The sequence below is a fragment of the Anarhichas minor genome, unplaced genomic scaffold, assembly GCF_050575085.1.
Source record: "Anarhichas minor isolate MPS153535 unplaced genomic scaffold, ASM5057508v1 ptg000003l, whole genome shotgun sequence".
Lineage (NCBI taxonomy): Eukaryota > Metazoa > Chordata > Actinopteri > Perciformes > Anarhichadidae > Anarhichas > Anarhichas minor.
In genome coordinates this window covers 2,033,059-2,050,952 of record NW_027466449.1, presented here as the reverse complement: position 1 = coordinate 2,050,952, position 17,894 = coordinate 2,033,059, and the positions used below count along the sequence as shown (strand labels likewise).

General features: G+C 43.3%; 3 protein-coding genes across 5 annotated transcripts; 2 read left to right on the top strand and 1 right to left on the bottom strand.

Annotated features, from left to right (window-relative positions):
- Positions 1 to 1,562: 1,562 nt before the first annotated feature.
- LOC142951606 (dnaJ homolog subfamily C member 16-like) lies at positions 1,563 to 8,460 on the bottom strand. Its single transcript, XM_076093257.1, has 15 exons — positions 8,249 to 8,460; positions 7,667 to 7,848; positions 7,522 to 7,588; positions 7,106 to 7,430; positions 6,838 to 7,022; positions 6,623 to 6,727; positions 6,355 to 6,513; positions 6,114 to 6,244; positions 5,827 to 6,010; positions 4,748 to 4,927; positions 4,593 to 4,669; positions 4,397 to 4,477; positions 4,124 to 4,204; positions 3,854 to 4,024; positions 1,563 to 3,781 (listed from the first exon to the last, which is right to left on the bottom strand). The coding sequence occupies exons 1-15, from the start codon at positions 8,282 to 8,284 to the stop codon at positions 3,340 to 3,342; spliced, it is 2,406 nt and encodes an 801-aa protein (XP_075949372.1). The 5' UTR covers positions 8,285 to 8,460; the 3' UTR covers positions 1,563 to 3,339.
- A 181-nt stretch (positions 8,461 to 8,641) lies between these two features.
- casp9 (caspase 9, apoptosis-related cysteine peptidase) lies at positions 8,642 to 12,415 on the top strand. The gene is made up of 10 exons (XM_076093222.1): positions 8,642 to 8,983; positions 9,293 to 9,503; positions 9,640 to 9,723; positions 9,808 to 9,869; positions 10,028 to 10,204; positions 10,294 to 10,383; positions 10,485 to 10,632; positions 10,724 to 10,912; positions 11,035 to 11,144; positions 11,254 to 12,415. The coding sequence occupies exons 1-10, from the start codon at positions 8,852 to 8,854 to the stop codon at positions 11,356 to 11,358; spliced, it is 1,308 nt and encodes a 435-aa protein (XP_075949337.1). The 5' UTR covers positions 8,642 to 8,851; the 3' UTR covers positions 11,359 to 12,415.
- A 139-nt stretch (positions 12,416 to 12,554) lies between these two features.
- Positions 12,555 to 17,499, top strand: LOC142951594 (L-rhamnose-binding lectin SML-like). 3 transcript variants are annotated; one of them, XR_012954594.1, is made up of 9 exons: positions 12,555 to 14,723; positions 14,864 to 14,896; positions 15,008 to 15,067; positions 15,215 to 15,350; positions 15,730 to 15,839; positions 16,202 to 16,246; positions 16,416 to 16,548; positions 16,637 to 17,011; positions 17,348 to 17,392. XR_012954594.1 is itself a non-coding variant. In XM_076093232.1 (9 exons), the coding sequence occupies exons 1-9, from the start codon at positions 14,699 to 14,701 to the stop codon at positions 17,397 to 17,399; spliced, it is 681 nt and encodes a 226-aa protein (XP_075949347.1). In that variant the 5' UTR covers positions 12,555 to 14,698; the 3' UTR covers positions 17,400 to 17,499. The 3 variants fall into 3 exon arrangements, 2 of the variants coding, with proteins under 2 accessions (XP_075949347.1, XP_075949354.1); XM_076093232.1 differs by having other exon boundaries at positions 16,637 to 16,723; positions 17,348 to 17,499; XM_076093239.1 differs by having other exon boundaries at positions 16,908 to 17,011; positions 17,348 to 17,490.
- The last annotated feature ends 395 nt before the right edge of the window (positions 17,500 to 17,894 follow it).

Genomic DNA, 17,894 nt, shown 5'->3' with positions numbered 1-17,894 from the left:
TATGAAGCTCAAATTAGATCCACGGTTAGATTATCAGAGTGTCATTTATGGATCTGCATCAGAAACTGTACTTAGGCCCTGTCCACATTACTCCGTTTTTACTCCGTATTTGCTACGTTTACACTGAGCGGCCACACTACGCTGGAGTTTTGGAGCACCCTAAACGGAGGAATCTGAAAACTCCGCCGAGGTTGGAGGTGTTTGAGAACTCCGGGGTTGCGTTTGCGTGTGGACGGTCGGATACGGATGTGCTTAGAAAAAATTACGCCCACACCCGTGTTCGCTACTGGATTGGTTCTTGGCAACCATGACGTCTCCGTCCCTGATTCGGCACACTCACTATCACGTGACCCGTACCCGGAAGAAAACAAACTGGGCTACCAGCGATTCATTTCAACATGGATAACTAATTGCAAGCGTTGCTGCTAGCACAACAGCTACATGATGTTGCTGCTAACACAACAGCTAGCAGCAGTTAGCAGCTGTTGTGCAGTAAAAGCCTGCATTTCTGTGGAGGAAGCAGCTGTTATTGGAGTGATTAGCGAGCGGCGTGACCAGCATCAGCCCTATGGAGCAGCTCGTTGTTTTTAGATTCTAATGAGAAGACACGCTGCACTAACGTTTTACTTCTTCCGTTTGGTAGCCTTGAGAGACCTTAGTCTGTAAGTATGTCTTTATGAAGCATGAAAAGATGTACGTAGATATATTCTATTCGCGTGTTTAGTATAACATTTGTGTTGTATTAAATGCTAATCGCGGTTAGCATTTCTCCATTGGCGGTAATGTTAAAATTAGCTTAGAAGCTAGCTAGTCGGACATGATGTTCAGAGCTACTAGTGAGAACAGACATCAACAACACGGAGGAAACGAGTGAGAGACGTGTGTTGACCACATTGATGGACCCATAATCTAGTAAACGTTTATGTGTAAGTGTTGATGTTAAAGTAAATTTGGAGAGAGAGAGAGAGAGAGAGAGAGAGAAAGACCCGCAGCCCTGTAACTACGTCTGAAAAATAAAACTTCTAAAACTTTCCACGAACTGTGTCTGTTTGAGTTTATAGAGGGAGATTTTAGAGGAAGATCTTAAGTATCAAATACAACCTTTCATTATTAAAGACTACTTTATTACTCTGTCGTATTTCTTTTTTTTTAAACTAAGCAAGCAATCCACTTCCTGTTTACACCGTCACGCGCATGCCCAGTGTACGTTAATGGTCACGTGCTGTCCGCCTTCGAAGGCTGCCGTGTGGACGCAGATCAACTCGAGAATGATGCTGAAACTCCCGTGTGGACGGAGATCGTTTCTATTTGACAAATCTGCATCCAAGGAGAAACGGAGTAATGTGGACAGGGCCTTAGAGGATTAGATGATCCATCACACCACTGGTTCACACCTGTGCTGCTGACGTTCCATTGTGAGACACACGATTCACACGCATAAGAAACTTATAACCCAACACCTGTTATGGCCATAACTTTTGAACACAGGGAGAATTCGCCCCCCCTTCCTTCCTGCAGCCATGTGCTCTCAATCGCCTCCAAAACACAACAGCAGGCTTAAGTCAAAATCAAATGGATTTATTATCCAAGAAGCATAAAAACAGATACAAACAGTCATAAACCGAATCACACTATAACAAAACAAACACATAAATTCTATGAAATGTGAGATCCAATCCGAGCCACCCAGGAGGCTGGTATGCCCTCCTCGGTGGCCAGCAGAAGATCTGCAATCCCCCAGAGCTTCAAACCTTTTGTCACCCCAAAGATGCATTCCTCAGCACATCGATCAGCTCATTGATTGGCTGAAGTCCAACAGGCCCCTCCTGGGCCGTTGGTCCATTGTCCTAAACTTCACACCTCAAGCAGCCACTTTCACACAAGCCCCGCTCTCAGCACATTCCTCAAACCTGATCACACAGACACACTACTGTGCTCAAACTCCTACAAGTAAATACACTGACATATAATATCCTTAATTAGGAGCTTCAAAACCTAAATTTCTCACACACCAACACCTCAGAGTGCAATCATCGGAACTTCCTTAGCTCCTCCCCTTACCTGTAACTATTTTTGTCTCAGAATACTTGTGATGTGGCTGATATTCACTTTTGGTGCAAACAGTGTTTTATTCTTAATAACAGAAGATTGTGCTTTGAGGCGTTGGGTAAAGTGCCACACTGGCATGTCTTTCTGAGACCGTTCAATCGAGTCATCGTTAATGTTATTAAAAAAACACAGATGGTTACATTAAAATTTAGAAATATACACTTTTTCTGCTTTGCTATAATAATAATTTTTAATCTTTTTTGTTGATTTAGGGAACCGAGATTAAGCAGCGCTGCCGTGATATGAACCTTGTTAGTACTTTGCACATCAGCTGGTTAAAAAAGGCCAATTCTGCAGAGATAATTAACAAACAAAAAGCATTTTATTACAACCAACAAGAGGATAAATGCGCCACTGAAGACCAACTGACACATCTGACGTAAGCAGACATTATTTTTTTTACACTAACTACTTGAAGAAAGTCTTAATGAAAACATAACTACAGCATTTTGATAAATCCATGTAAAACATTCACCTTATCTTTTAAGTTACATACTCTATAAAATACAGGTCCTATAGACGGTATGATTATCTACAATATTTACATCACATTGTACCAACAGAAGTATGAACAACGTTTTTACACTTTGTGTTGCTAAAAGGAGTTGATAACCCAAGCAAGCTAAGTTTGACTTAACTTTCATGTCGACGTAATGAAAACATTCATAAAACGAACTGCACAGCCTGATGGCAATGTCTGCTACATGAAGCTACTGGCTAACAGAGTTGTTAAATAGACCGAGGCTTCGTCACTGCAGCGATGAGTGCGCCGCAATGCACAAGTGCGTCGGCATCATCTGTAGCTGAAAATAAATTGGGCTGAGATGCGTGACAAGGCGAGACATTTAGTGTTCGAGACATGCATCTCTATTCACAGTATTCATACATGAAGACGAAGGTATTATCCCGCCTCCTTTAGCGTGCGTGATTATGACTGACGGTCATGAAGGCAGGAGAGTTCAGGTGGCCACAGTGATTTAGTTTTCTGTTCACAAGGCTGCAGCAGCATTTGCCGGAATATAGTACGACTACCAACAGTTGAAACTAGCATGCGATGAGTGTAAGAGGGGTTGGCTAAAAGGACCTGTCCCACAGTAGTTGCACTAATCTGTAATATTGTCCCAACTTTAAAGACATCTGTATCTATTAAATATCTCAAGTGCAAAAAAAATAAAAAAAAAAATAAAAAAAAGCCAGCTCCAGCTTAACTTGGGTAGAACTCTCCTCCATCTATTTACTGGGGGTGATTTTGTCCAGTCCTGGCCATGTGGGGATGTAGTAGCGATGCAAAGTGCCTTCCATGAGCCTCTCCATCCACAGCGCCAGGCGGTCCAGCTTGTGGTGGGTCTGCAGGGTGGATAAGCTGCGGGATCGCTTGGATCTGCGCGGCGGGTGGTCGTCGCGGGAGCTGGACCTGGACCTCCCCCCGGAACCGGCCCCTTCGTCCTCGGATGACTTGCTGCCGGGGTCCTCCCCGGTGTAGACGGGCTTAAACAGACAAAGGTACTTTTTGTGGCCGTTGAGTGCCAGCACGTAGCCCGTGTAGTCCATCTTGTGGTTTCCCCCGTCGTCCTCGTCGATCTGCATGGCGTCCTGGGCGTATTCCAGCAGTGTGTTCATCCACTCGCCGTGCTTGTCAATATTCAGGAAGGAGAAATGCAGAGTCGGGCTCCTGGGAGAGAGAATGAATGTGATGACGCAGGACTGTTTAAATGTAATGGACTTTATTTGATGTTGAGCTTACCCTGTGAAGGAGTAGACCTCTTTGGCAAACTTGCTCAGGAGGATGTTCTTGGAGGCGTCGGTGAGCACCAGCACTATGTTCATGTGTCCCGGCCTCAGCTTCACCAGGTTGCTTATGTAAGTGATATCCGTCAGCTCCGTCACCTCCACAAAACTCTTTTTGGGAGGCCGACTGTAATCAACAGCAAAAAAACAAAAAGCTTGAAAACACGATGATAAATCCTGCACTCGATAAATCATAAATATATGGAAATGATACTTGTATTCTTGCCTTGAAGTCCCTGGAGACCCATTTTCTGCTTTTGATCCATCTTTTGCCTTTGGTTTAGTCTGCTTATCTTCACTTGAGTCACTGAAAACACACAACAGCAAAAAGAGGGATGCGCAGGCGTAGAAGAGTGAAAAAGATGAGCATTGTTTCTTTGTTTCCTCTGGCTTGTCTTTAGCTTTCTTTATACGGTGTCTCGCACTAATCCCAGGAGAGGAGGAAGTTTCTATCATTAAAGGTTTTTAGTGGTTTAGATGAATGGGCAAAGCAACCGACCTGAAGGCCTGGATGACCACAGTTCCAAACAAGATGAACAAGGCAGAGAAGATGAGGGACAGAAGAGGCATCATCTCACGCCTGCAAATCAGCACACACGACTTAGTGCAACTAGACACACAATCTTTAACGGCAAATTATTACACATGTATACGTAGAATGGCTAAAATGAGTCTTAAATGAAATTTCTGCCTACCAGTTGTTGTGCAGAATATCATCAATGACTTCAGAGAGGTAATCGTACGATGCATAGATCCATCGGATCACAAACATCTGTTGAGTGAGATCATTACATTAAGTGCCGGGACTGGTGCTTGATGTTTAACACGGATGAGCACAAAGAGAACATACTGAGGCAAACTCGTTGTTGAGCTCGGGCAGCATGGCGTCGTGGACGAGGATGGACGGGTCCTTCTGCAGTCGCTCCAGCTCCTCCAGAAGACGCTGCTTCTCGTCCTCGCTGCCGTTCCAGGCCGTCATTGGCTTGAACAAGGCCTTCCCTGCAGCATTACGCCTCTCCAGGATCACCACCTGATTTAAAAAAAAAAAAAAAAAAAAAAAAAGCACTTTGGTTCATTAATATGAATCTTGACTGATACACTTTTTATGGGGACATGAGCTATTTTAAGACCTGCGTGGTAGATGGCGATCTGTCTTTAAGAGGCTGTAGCAGGCAACGTTTAAAAGCTAGAGCACAAACCCTGTTATGGGAAGAGGAAATAACACTGGCATGGCCATTTTCAACAGGGTCCCTTGACCTCTCACCTCGGGATATCTGAATGAAAACTGGTTCTGAGGTATCCCATAAAGTTTAGGGCAAAGGCCAAGCAGTTGTTGTTTTTTTGCATGAAGTATAAATGTTATTTTCTTGGCTTTTCGTACATTTTTAGGGTATGACCGGAAAGCTGAAACGTTGTGGTTACAATGAGCTCAATTGTATTCATTTGTGATGACGTTAGAGACCAAAGTAGCCGTTTCACACAGTGAGACCACTTTTTGAAACTTAACTCACTTAAGAAAATAACCTGTTGTAACCTCTAGAAGAGTCGCAGCATCAGGAAACTTTACAACCACAAACAAGAGGCATTCAGAGGATGTGTGGCTCCCCGAGGTATATTGACAATAAGTGGGTTTCTGAGCAGTTTCCAGAAGAGAAATCCAATTGCTGAAAAATGCAAATCTCAGAGAAATCTCCAAATGTCAAGTTTTTTTAAAAACAAATCCTCCTCAAGGTCTTACTGCTTTAAGTCAAATGTCTGTTCCAAAGACTTATTCAGAAAATAACATAAAAGTGGATTATTTAATGTGTATAGAAAGGAAGTAACGAGTGAATATTAACACCAATATGCTGCAGGTCCATACATTCCCCAGGTCTACTGTAGATTCACAGTGGGACTAGCGGCTGTAGTGTTGGACACGTGTGAGGGTACCTGTGCCGATGACTCTGCACTGTCCTTGTTCTGCGTGAAGATGTCACAAAGAGGTTGCTGTAGCCGTTGGTACACATAAGCAAATCTCACAACATCCTTGGTGTTGGTCGAGGCAAACGAGAGAAACGCGTGGTTCCCAAAAGAAAAGGTCTCCTCGTCCCCTGTGATCAGCAGGACACAGAATCTGAGGGGGGCGAAAGACAGAACGGTGACTTGGCAAATGCAAACTAGATATCTTTAAATGACTTCTACAACAAAGAAATGAATTAAGTGTTGGGTTCTCTTACTTTCTGCGTCTGTGGAACTGTTTGACGGGACAGAGCTCATCAAAGAGCTTCTGATTGACCAGCCGTGGCACGAGGAGGAATCTGTTGTTTGACATGAACTCATCGATGATTTGCTTTTTCATCCCTTTAGCCTGCAGAGAACAAACACAAAAAACAAGGAGTGAGGCAACGTTTCAGTGAACACAACTGCGTGTAGATCAGTGTATATAGAGAAGAATAGCTCACTGCTGCTGCGCCCCACCTGAATAATGTCAGCGGGCTTGTCGATGTTCTCTTTGAAGACCAACATGGTCGGAGCGTAAGTGTTGATGTTGAACTCTTTCTGCAGGTTAGCCGTCTCTGAAAGGCCCTGGTCCACATAGCCAAACTGCAAGTAGTCCTTGTAAGCAAACGCTGTCAGCTGTGGAGATGCAGAGGTAAAATGATTGGCATGTTTGTGTTAGTTATGTAAAGACTGTCGGTGGAACCTGAGGTACATTTCACATAGAAACCGCAAGGCAAGAGCCTACTTTGTAGAGCAGAGGAACTCCGGGCACTTGGTCGAACAGAAGCACGTGTGGCTTGTTGAGCTCATGCCAGCTGCTCAGGAACTGCAGGTCATTCTTGTCGGTGACCTGAAGTATAGAAAATGCACCGTGTTTTTGAATTGTGTATATTGTTCACCTACACTTTACTTATACATCAAGTATTTTAGTCAACCTCCCTGTAATCACAAGACACGTACCCATTCCACAAGTCTCTGAGGAAGGAGGTCTTCCACAAACTGCCTCAGGTGCTCCTTTGCTACGGCGTAATGGAAAAACGTCACTTTGCCATTTATGACCCCAAGTATTGATGGCGTGCGATGAGCCCCGAGGTGATTGGCTAGCCGTCTCTCATAGCCAACATCCACCACGCCGATCCCGACACCTGCAAAGACGAGACATCCACACAATTTCATAGACGGCGGCGTTGCTGAATAATTCTGGATGATTTATTGGTTAACTCCAAACCTAGAGTCTCCATCTCCTGCACCACCTCCTTCCACACAGGCTCGATGTGGATGCAGCTGAAGCACCAGTCGGAGGTGATCTTTATCAGGTACGGCCTCTTGTAGCTGTCGGGCACCACGTCGTTCACGTACTGGTTAAATTGCAGCGTGTACTTGTTGTCGGCAAAGTCCCTCTGGTTCTTGCTGTTGAAGGGGAAGTTGTAGAAGGACTCGTCGAAGTAGAAGCTGTCGTGGCGATGGCCGTAGCGAGCGCCTCCGTACGGCTGGGTGTCATCGGTCTGCCCGTAACGGTCATAATTGGCCCGTTTGTCTTCACTGGACAGGATCTAGATTTGGGATAGAACTGATATCCGAATGGCAGACATCTTTAAATCTCTCATACAATATTGCATTGGGGGGGGGGGAGGAATGACTAACCTCATAAGATTTGGTAATCTTGATGAACATGTCCTCAGCACCTGGATTTTTGTTTTTGTCCGGATGCCTTGAGAAAAAGACGTTTATTAGTTAAGATTTTAATGAGGTTCCTAGAAACAGGTCAGTGTCACGTGGACATGTTTACCATTCTTTAGCGAGACGCTTATAGACCTTCTTGATCTCAGCCTGGCTGGCGCTCCTGGTCACTCCCAAGATTTTGTACGGGTCCATCTCCGGCCCGGCATGGGTCGCTCCTGTGAGCAGCACTGAGAGGACCACCACTACAGCCAGCGGCACAGACATCTTGGACGCTGCCATCACAGAAACCTTTTAACACATCACGAGAAAGTAGATTCATTCCGAGGACGATCAGACCTTTTTAAATCTCGACACAGTATTTAATTTAGCCGACTAGCTTAATCTAACACAGCCTTTCCTCCAAACTGACGCTAGCAGAGTAACGTCAATGATGACATGATGAAGACAACCGGGGTGGCTAAATAAAAATGACATTATAGCATGCTAACTACAGAAGCTAGGTAGTATATGTCGACTAAGTAAGACGGCAACAGACATTACGTGATCATAATCCTGTCTGGGCTGTGGCGTTAACGTTATTCCTCGCGGGTGGAAACGTTCGCACAGCTGTTTTTTAATATTTTCATTGTGGTTCATTTTAGTTGCGTTGCTGTGGAGCCTAACAATCTCAACGCAGCTCTACATTCACCTCAAGCAGATGCAGTCCACCGGTACTACGCCTCATAGGAGTTCATGTTCTTCAGCTGGCTGGTTCACACTGATGCTAAAGACAGCGACATGCTCAGGGTGTGTTCAGCAGCATCACACAGCTCCTCCAGCGCGAGCTCACAACCTGCTGCTGCGGAGCGGGAGGGGAGGGGGAGGCGCCCGGTGTCGACATTCATTTTGGGAGATTGAGTATTTCGTGGTTTCTTATGCTTCGTGTGCGTGTGTTTGGTTTATTGCTCGGTGCGCGGCGGTGTTTAGTCTACATGTACTGTGGTACGCTGGCCGCGTGGCAGCGGCGCGCGGTAAATGAAATCAAACGCATCCTGTTTTTTTTCCCTCTGTGCTCTCTCAGTGGACCAATCACAGACGACGCTGATGTAAACACGGAAATGACTCATGCAACTGAGCACATATACGATACATGAGAAAGAAACTTATCATGTTTGTACATGAACACGGTTTCATTTCCCTTTCGCAAACGAGTGGGAGCGTTTTAGGATAACTACTGTTTCTGTAGTTACAGCTCTTATGATCACGTTACTCGTCTGCCTCCCTCACTGAGCTCGTTATTGTTGAATTGAGAATGGAGGAAGTCCACAAGAAGATTCTTCAGCGCAACAGGACCAATCTCGTGAGAGACTTGCACCCATCAAACCTCTATGATGGCCTCCTTGAAAAAGGAGTGTTTACCCAAGACATGATCGATGAGATAAAGGTGAGCCAGCTGTGTAGATCAGAGCATCACGATGCAGGTTAATTATATGTGCACGTTGCATTTAATGTGACGCTGGTACCTTGTTAAATGTGAAATACACTACCTGACATGATGTTGTACTCTGTTGTTTTTTAATTGTTTAATGTTAATTTGTGTGCTGTACAATGTACGAGGCTACTTGTGGGATTTAAGTGGTTTACTTTTTAAGTGTTTGTTTCTGTTTATTTGTATCTATTGTTCCCAGTTGGGCTTCAAGAGATCCTAATACAAAATCCATTCAAAGTCACACCTCTTGCCGTCTCTTGTCAGAGCGCTGGCACCAGACGTGACCAGGCCAGAAAGCTAGTGCAGGACTTGGAGACCCGTGGGAGTCGGGCCTTTCCGTTATTTCTGGTGTGCCTCGAGCAGACGGGCCAGCACAGTTTATTAGAGCTTCTTCAGTGTGGGGCTCCAGCAGTTCAGCTGCAGCCTGCGACTCCCAATCAGGTTGACCTCCCTGTTGTCCGGCCTCTCCCACTTTGTAAGTGTGTGGTGATACTGTGGTGCATTTAATGAGTATTCATGTCATAACTGGCACATGATTACATTGATTTGTAGCTCTGCGGTCTGGTAATATTAACGCTCGGCTCATAATGTGCTCTTTGTTTCTTTTATAGCCCTTCCTACTGATGTTGATCAGCAGAGAAAAGACGTTGTCCCCGTCTATCCAACACAGAGACCCAGTCTTACTCCCAGTCCATGTAAGCTTTGTGATTGATTAACATGCTGGTAAGAGTCTGGTACGTTTCTGTGAGGCTTAACACATTGTGATGCTCATGTCACAGCCCCTGAAAGGGAGTCAATGGAAACAAGGCCACCAGGCAGAATTAGACGGGACAGTATTCAGGTAAGCACCATTTATCTATCGTGCACTCTTCAAACCAACAGAAAGACAAAAGTTGTTGTAGAAGCCATCTTTGCTGAATCTCAGATTATATATTTACATCATGTCTCTTTCTCCGCTTCCTTTCCCCCCCCCCCCCCCCCCCCGTATGTGTGTGTCAGATCTATAAAATGGATGCCAGCCCTTGTGGACATTGCCTCATAATAAACAACGTAGAGTTTGAACCCGAGAGTGAGCTGAGCAATCGCAAAGGTTCCAACATAGACTGTGACAAGCTGGAGGGAAGATTCAAGGCCCTCAACTTTATTGTGGAAGTTAAGACCAACCTGAAACAAAGAGTAGGAGTGATTTCTTCTGCTTCCCCCGTTTGAAATCACACGTAAAAGTTAGAGGTCACGGTTGTAAAACAGTTTTCTCTGCATTTCAGCAAATCAAACATGTACTGTCAGCTTTATCTAAGAAAGACCATTCACAATACGACTGCTGTGTGGTTATCATGCTGTCCCATGGGACTGAGGTAAGCCACGTCATGTATTCATCACTTTTTTTTTTTCTCCAACCTGCTCAGATTCAGATCCAGATGACTTGTAATGTATGCTCATATTTATGTTTTTGTAGGTGAGTCACAACCGCTTCCCTGGCGCCGTGTATGGCGTGGACGGACAGCATGTCCCAGTCCAGCTCATCACAAACTACCTCAATGGCCAGCATTGTCCGTCATTACAGGGCAAACCTAAACTTTTCTTCATCCAGGCCTGTGGAGGAGGTAACTACCACTGTTGAATAACTCAAAGTAACATCCATAATCCAAAAAATGTCAGTGGTCTCTTAGGGATACGTTTGCTTTTGTGCCTGAGGTGAGCGAGACACAGGATTCGAGGTGTCCCCTGATGAGGTTGAACCGTCCATCGGTGGAGCAGACGATCAGACGGACGCCATCCCGATGTCATCCAGCAGCGACTCTCTGAGCACGTCCGACGAAGTGGACGCCAGAGCCACGCTGCCGACCCCGAGCGACATTCTGGTGTCCTACTCTACTTTTCCAGGTGTGTTTGCGTCTCAGTGTGTGTGTTCGTGTGTTGCAATCATGCGTTCACAGTCAGGGCTAGAGACAGATGCACTTGACTTGCCATGCATGTGTTCCTAATGCCTCATGTGACAAATGCAGGTTATGTTTCTTGGAGAGACCCCCAGGCCGGCTCGTGGTACGTCGAGACACTTGACGGTATTCTTGAGGGAAATGCTGCGACCGATGACTTGGTCACAATGTTGATGATGGTGAGCTTCTCTTATTATACCAGCAGAATTAGCTGGGGCTCTATTGAATCCCCGTCTCCATTTTGAGCTTTTTAATCACCTGATTGTTATTGATTGTGCTTCTGTCCAGGTTAACCATGACGTCTCCCAGAACTCTGCGAAAGGGCTCTACAAGCAAATGCCTGGTTCCTTTAACTTCCTCCGCAAACGTCTCCACTTTCAAACCCAAGCATAGCGGCAAAGTTCAGCTTTGCACTTCTCAGTTTCACTTTCAGGGAATGTTAGTCTATTTCAATACCATAAGGCAGGGGTGTCAAACTCAAGGCCCGCGGGCGCCACGTCATTTTATGTGGCCTGCGAATCCGCCAGCAAAAAAAAAAAGAAGTAAAGTTAGAATTGATAATAAAAATATCCCCGTCGAAAATTCTGAGATAGAAAGTCGAAGTTATGCGATAGAAAGTCATAATAATGAGATACTTAAACACACAGTCATAGAAGCAGCTCTTTGGCTGGTTACTCTACACTTGAAATGAAATGTATTGTGAGTACATTGAAGACTACTTTAAACGTGGCTTTAAAACACATGAAATACTTCACGTGGGATTGTGCAAACGCACCCTTGAAAGGATTTTAAGCTTTGAACAAAGTTATTGTATTAACTTGTGTTTGATATTTTCTTTAATAGTTTGATCTTTGATAGAGTAATGTGGGTTTCTTAACCCTAAATTAAAAGGATTTAAGTTATAATAACAGAAATGTGCTTAAATATATTTTTACATTTATATAACTGCATGTACAATATTTTTACACGTGAATAAACAATAATCAAATGCAGAGAGTTATTTACCAATATGTTAGGAGAAGTTACATTTACACAGTCTTACATTTACAACCGGCCCTTTGAGGGAAACCATGATGCTGATGTGGCCCAGAGTCAAGATGAGTTTGACACCCCTGCCATAAGGCATGACTGTGATTTATTGTGATTTTTCCTCAGCAGAGTTGTATGAGTTTGCTATATTGTGGTTATAATTTTACAACAATAATGCCTGAGTGTACATTTCTATTGTTTGTCATGTCTTTCTATGTTTTTAATAGTTGGCAACTTTTAAAAATGAACTATTTGGGTATAGGTGTCATTTCGGGGAGAAAATATTTACGTGCTGTGCGAATGTGGTTCAGGTTCGTTTCTTGTTATTTTCTTGGTGTCTTATCGTCACAGCAGCTGTCAAATTTCAATCAATGTTCAAATCGTTCTCAGCAAATTATATAAAAAACTTTTTTGACTCTTATTTCAAGTCTCGTTAATATACAGATTTTTTTTATTTTTTTTTAATGAGGGTGGAGGGGAGGAAAGGCTGTTCATTGGCTACATACAGTATGAGCCACATATGAGAGTTAAATATGTCCTCTCATTTCTTCCAGCATAGTTAAAAATGTACCCGACTCCAAGAGTGTCGACCCCCAGTGACTCATTTCTGCAGCTGTGGAAAACAGCTGCAGAAATGAGCCGAGGTCCAGCTGTCAGCGCAAACTGTGCTACAGAAACTTTCATGCTGACAGTTGGCCAGTGGTTGAGTGAGTCTGATCAAAATCTAAACTCCAGACATCAGGAAATAGACTAGAGATCACGAGATCTTCCGTGAGTCTTTCATTTCCCTCCACTGCCACCAGGGGTCTCTATTACAATTGAAATGGTCCGTCCACTATCATGAACTTGTTTGCCAAAAATTGAACAAAGCTGTCTGACCATATTCTCTAATAACTAATCCGTCCAGATGTGTTTCTATAATCTGAAAAAAAGTCCTTCTGACTACCAAAGGCCATAAAAATCAATTCTGGCTCTGAGTTTCTTCATCATTATTGTGTAGTCTCTTCTTCATTGTATCAAACCATTGCATACCAACTCCTCGCGTGTTTCGTAGCAGACTCATAGGCGCCAAACAAACACTGTTGACTGGAATTGTATGTGGCCATGTTCCCATTCTGATATTATTGCCAGTTGTCTCCAATTATCAGGACAAAAACATTGTGATTTTTGTACTCCTGCAGTTGTATTTCCTACTCCCACTTGGACTCATGTTGTCCAAAACAAGTCCTGCACGTGACTCTTTCTCTGCACTCGTACCCATTTAGACCATTAATATTGGTTGATCTCAATTCAGGTTGTAAATGCGACATATTTTAGCTCAGAAGAGCACCGCATTCTCTTGCATTTTTAAGAACATGTCATTTGTTTAAATAGTGTTTGCCATTCTGCTTTGGATATTTGGGTCCCTCTGAAGCGCATCTATCTATCAATGATGATATTCACTTTAAGTCAATGTAAACAGGATAAGGATAATTCAACACAGTACTGTAGATCATAATATTTTATTAGGAATGTGTTTGGATATTGTGTGGTCATATTTATCTAATCACCCCTTTATAGCTGTTGCTATCATATGGAGCTCCTCTAACCTGTGGAGCTCCTCAAGGATCAAACCTGGGACCGGTCATATCTATTATTATTATTATTATTATTATTATCTGTCAGTTTGGCAGCGTCGCTTATCATTGCTGTATCGATGTCCAGCTTTATGCATTTGTGATATCTAGGGAGTTTTCTAATTAGTCTATTTTAAATATTTGTCTTGAGGAGATTAGTTGCCTGGATGTGTATTTTTCTGCAGTTATAAATCACACCAAAGCTGAGTTTCTTGTCTTGTCCCCAAATCAGACCTTTTGACATTTTATATTAGCACACTGTTACCCGGTTTAACTTAGAGAAACATCTTAAGTTAGTTATTCAGTCTTGTTTTGTTCATTCATACAACATTCCCAAAATATGACACTTCTTATCTCTCCAACAGCTCAAACTAATCATCTGCTGTTTTGTCTTCTCACACCTAGACGATTGTAACGCACTGCATCCTTGGTTCCCTTGCAGTTGCGAGCCTCCAGCACAGTTTGAAGTGCTTTGTATCCCTGGTTTTGGACAGAGCAATATTTCCATCAACATACAGCAATTACTTAAGAGGAAAAAGCTTGCCTATGAACATAACACCCTGATTACATTTCCTCCAAAACATAACCATAAAGTAAGATATGTGCCATTTTTAGGAAAACTGCCTGTGCTGTGACACACGTACAAAAAGTGGATAGAAAAGGTATTTAGCTTTGTCAAGTCCATGTAACAAATACACAAGTATAACCAGTATATTAATGATATTACAATACAAGTATTCAGTGTATTTACATTGTGTTGATGTTACTATTACTATGTTACTTATTATTTGGTGAGGGCTTAAAACAGTAGGATTAGCCTATTCTTTTCAGACAGCTGCTCCTCTCAGCTTCCTTAGTTTCTCTGCTTGCGTGTCTGTATGCTTGGCCTGGGTCCCTGAAGTGCTCTGAGACCAGATGCCTGTCATCCCTCATGGGTTTGTGATGTTATTCTCATTTTGCAGACTTCAGCCAGTTGACTAGGAGCCACTGGTTTGTTTTGCACGATAGACGTTGACTCCCCTCGATCCGAATGAATAAATAGCGTGCGTCAGTCTCACTGGTCATTTACCACGGACTTCTGCAGAACCATGCTCTGCCTCAGCACCACGCTCGGTGAGTATACTGATGACCATAATAATAGAAATATGGCTTTCTATTTCTGAAATTTTAAATGCAGTTTTGTATAAGTTCAGTTTTCTTGCCGAACATGCCAAACGGTCCCTTAAATCTCCTGTGTGCCGTTTCTATTTCAGTGTTGGCAGCGGCCTGTGTGCTTCTAAGCCCAGGTAAGTGTGTGTGTGTGTGTGTGTGTGTGTGTGTGTGTGTGTGTGTGTGTTGAATACAGTTTTATGTTTGTATCGTTTGTGTTAAACTACTACTTTCATATCTGTCTTTAGGTGTTGCCACAGAGACGGTTGTCACCTGTAATGTCGACACTGTCCATCGCCTGAGCTGTGGTATGCCTCTATTTCCACGCTTTCTGTCCGCAACGGTGCATTTTTATTCCCATCACAATTAAGGATTATGTGATCACTGCAAGCAGACAAAACCAGTGATGACGAGTTTACTCATTTCATAATTGCTCCCTCTTCGGTGTGTGACAGATATCGGAGTGATCAGCGTACAGTCAGTACTGTATGGACGTGAAGACACAGATACCTGCAATAATGGAAGACCTGAGAGTCAGCTGGCCAATACAAAGTGCTCTCAGGAGGGCACAACGGACGTCGTCATGAAAAGGTTCACATTACATGTACAGTAATAGAATGACAATATACCGTTTTTATTATATGTATTCTAAATGTAGCTACTAAGATATTCAAAAAAATATTCAAAAACATTACACCAGACAACAAAAACAATAGAAAAATCATTTGTATTGTATTACAAGGAGCTGCAGTGCCATCGATTGCTTCCGTATTCATTGTTTGACCGAAACAGGTTCCAGATCTCCTGTGCAATAGTTTCAAGTGTATTCTTTCACTTCCTTATGTTGACGGTGATTAAATCATCACAGAATGAGGAAGGACTTGGTCTCCTACATTGATCCATGTCACAACAATGCTGTTTACTTGTTATTGTGCATTGAATCGTGCTCTTCATCTTCTCCCTGTTGCAGGTGTGATGGAAAAAGGGTGTGTGAAGTAAGCGTGAATGTCTTCGGAACTTCTGATCCATGCGTCGGCACCTCTAAATATATACAGACCAAGTACACCTGCATCCCCGCAAGTCAGTCATATGTCTGCATGAACTTAAAGCAAGGCTGCAAAAAGCCTAAACTGTACCTATGTACTGTCTGAAAATGTATTAATTGTTAAATGAAAGAGAAATTGAGATTCCAATGATTTTTCCTTTACTTGTTTCCACTTTTACAAGTTTTTAGCTTTGAGTGGTTTGGGGGATTCAAACAGGAGACGTTATGTTTCCATGGAGTTCAATCAGTCAGCAGTGGGCTACACTTAAGTTCTGTTTTTATCAGTGTGATCTGATTCGAAAAGATCGCAAGAAGAAAAAGATGTGACTTTTGACAGAAAAAGCATCAACTGGGCGTTAATAACTCATGTGTAATGTGATCCATGTTGTTTTGACAGTTCACCAAGTGACATGTGAGCACTCTATGGCCCACCTGCACTGTGGTAAGATCACACCTTCTCTTCATTGTGTGTATGGTGCATTCAAATGAAAAACACAAGCTTTATTGTATTTTCATGTCACTTCATAACTAAATGTCACTTTGTACGTTGACCTTTCAAAGCTGAATTTTCTTTCCTCTTTGCTTGCAACTCTTCCTCCTCTTCTCATCAGATCAAGGGCAGGTTATAGCAGTCCTTGGTGCCACCTATGGACGCTACGACCAGACCACATGCATCTACGGACGGCCTGCCTCCCAGATCCAAAATATTGACTGCTCAAGCCACACCAGCAGCGTTTCTGAGAGGTGCAGTTGCCCACTCTTTGACAATTTGTGCTTCAGGTTGAAGGCTGCTGAAATCAAAATCATGCCGCATTTAACTTTATACCTGCAGTGATTGCTGCAAGTTTGTGATGCCATCCACGTTCACGTATGCTCCAGTGCACGTTCAAGCCTGGCTCATGTCACTCTGCCTCTACAGGTGCAATGGGGAAAAACAGCTGTATTAGCATAGTGGACAGCTCAGTGTTTGGAGACCAGATCTTAAGAAACAATTTCCTATTGGCATAGATACATAAATCCAAAATAATTGTAGTTCTTGCGAGCCGAAAGAAAGTAAAATTGAGCCACACAATGTTTTCACTCATGTCACTCTGCATCCACAGCTGCAATGGGAAAAATAGCTGTACCGTCAGAGCGAGCAACTCTGTGTTTGGAGACCCCTGTGTCGGCACTTACAAGTACCTGGAGCTGGGTTACATTTGTGAATGTAAGTAGCTTGAACGCCAGTTAGCACTGGTTCACCCTACTGATGCTAGTCTGTGGTCTAAATGTGCATAGGAAAAAATGAGAGATTAATCAACATGACTGCTTAAGTAGCTATCTTTTGAATGATATAAAAAAATCAAAAAAAAATCAGGCTCTATTAATCCAAAAGTGTTCAGGTTTCCGTGTGGTTAAATTGGTTCTTGATTTAAGAAACATTGAGCTGTGCTGATGAAGTGTAAAATGCAGTATGTTTGCAGTCCTGCAGAAATGTAACATTTTGTACAACCTGTCACTTAGATATTTATCTGAAGTGAATCTTTCGTCTGTTTTTTTACAGATCCATCTACCTTTACAGAGGAGTCTCTGTAAACATGCTGGAACCACAATAACATCACAATAAACATGTATCAAATAAAATATGTTAAATCAGCAGCATGTGGCTTGTCACAGTTTGTGATTCGGTTTTATCATTTTGCTATTGTGCGAATGATTATTGAACAAAAATGATGGCTGTGTAGAAATGCACCATCATTGTCTTTGGCAGCTGAAGAAATTCAACCTGCCAAAGACAATGATGGTGCGTTTCTACACAGCCATCATTGAGTCCATCCTCTGCTCCTCCATCACGGTCTGGTATGCTGCAGTCACCGCCAAGGACAAGGTGATTGGTTGCCAAGGACAAGGTGATTGGCTGCAATCTGCCGTCCCTCCAAGACTTGTTCGCTTCAAGAACCCTGAAGCGAGCAAGAAAGATTGCAGCCGACCCCTCTCACCCTGGACACAAACTGTTCGTGCCCCTTCCATCTGGTAGGAGGCTGAGGTCCATCAGGACCAAGACCTCACGCCACACGAACAGCTTCTTCCCGTCCGCAGTCGGGCTCATG

Coding starts and splice junctions, on each gene's coding strand:
- LOC142951594 (XM_076093232.1), top strand. CDS start 14,699: ATGCTCTGCCTCAGCACCACGCTCG. Junction 14,724..14,863: donor CTGCCTCAGCACCACGCTCG/GTGAGTATACTG, acceptor TTTCTATTTCAG/TGTTGGCAGCGGCCTGTGTG. Junction 15,068..15,214: donor TGTCCATCGCCTGAGCTGTG/GTATGCCTCTAT, acceptor GGTGTGTGACAG/ATATCGGAGTGATCAGCGTA.
- casp9 (XM_076093222.1), top strand. CDS start 8,852: ATGGAGGAAGTCCACAAGAAGATTCTTCAGCGCAACAGGACCAATCTC. Junction 9,504..9,639: donor TGTCCGGCCTCTCCCACTTT/GTAAGTGTGTGG, acceptor TTTCTTTTATAG/CCCTTCCTACTGATGTTGAT. Junction 11,145..11,253: donor TGGTCACAATGTTGATGATG/GTGAGCTTCTCT, acceptor GCTTCTGTCCAG/GTTAACCATGACGTCTCCCA.
- LOC142951606 (XM_076093257.1), bottom strand. CDS start 8,284: ATGAGGCGTAGTACCGGTGGACTGCATCTGCTTGAG. Junction 4,928..5,826: donor GTGCAGAGTCATCGGCACAG/GTACCCTCACAC, acceptor TTTTTAAATCAG/GTGGTGATCCTGGAGAGGCG. Junction 4,205..4,396: donor GTGGTCATCCAGGCCTTCAG/GTCGGTTGCTTT, acceptor GTGTGTTTTCAG/TGACTCAAGTGAAGATAAGC.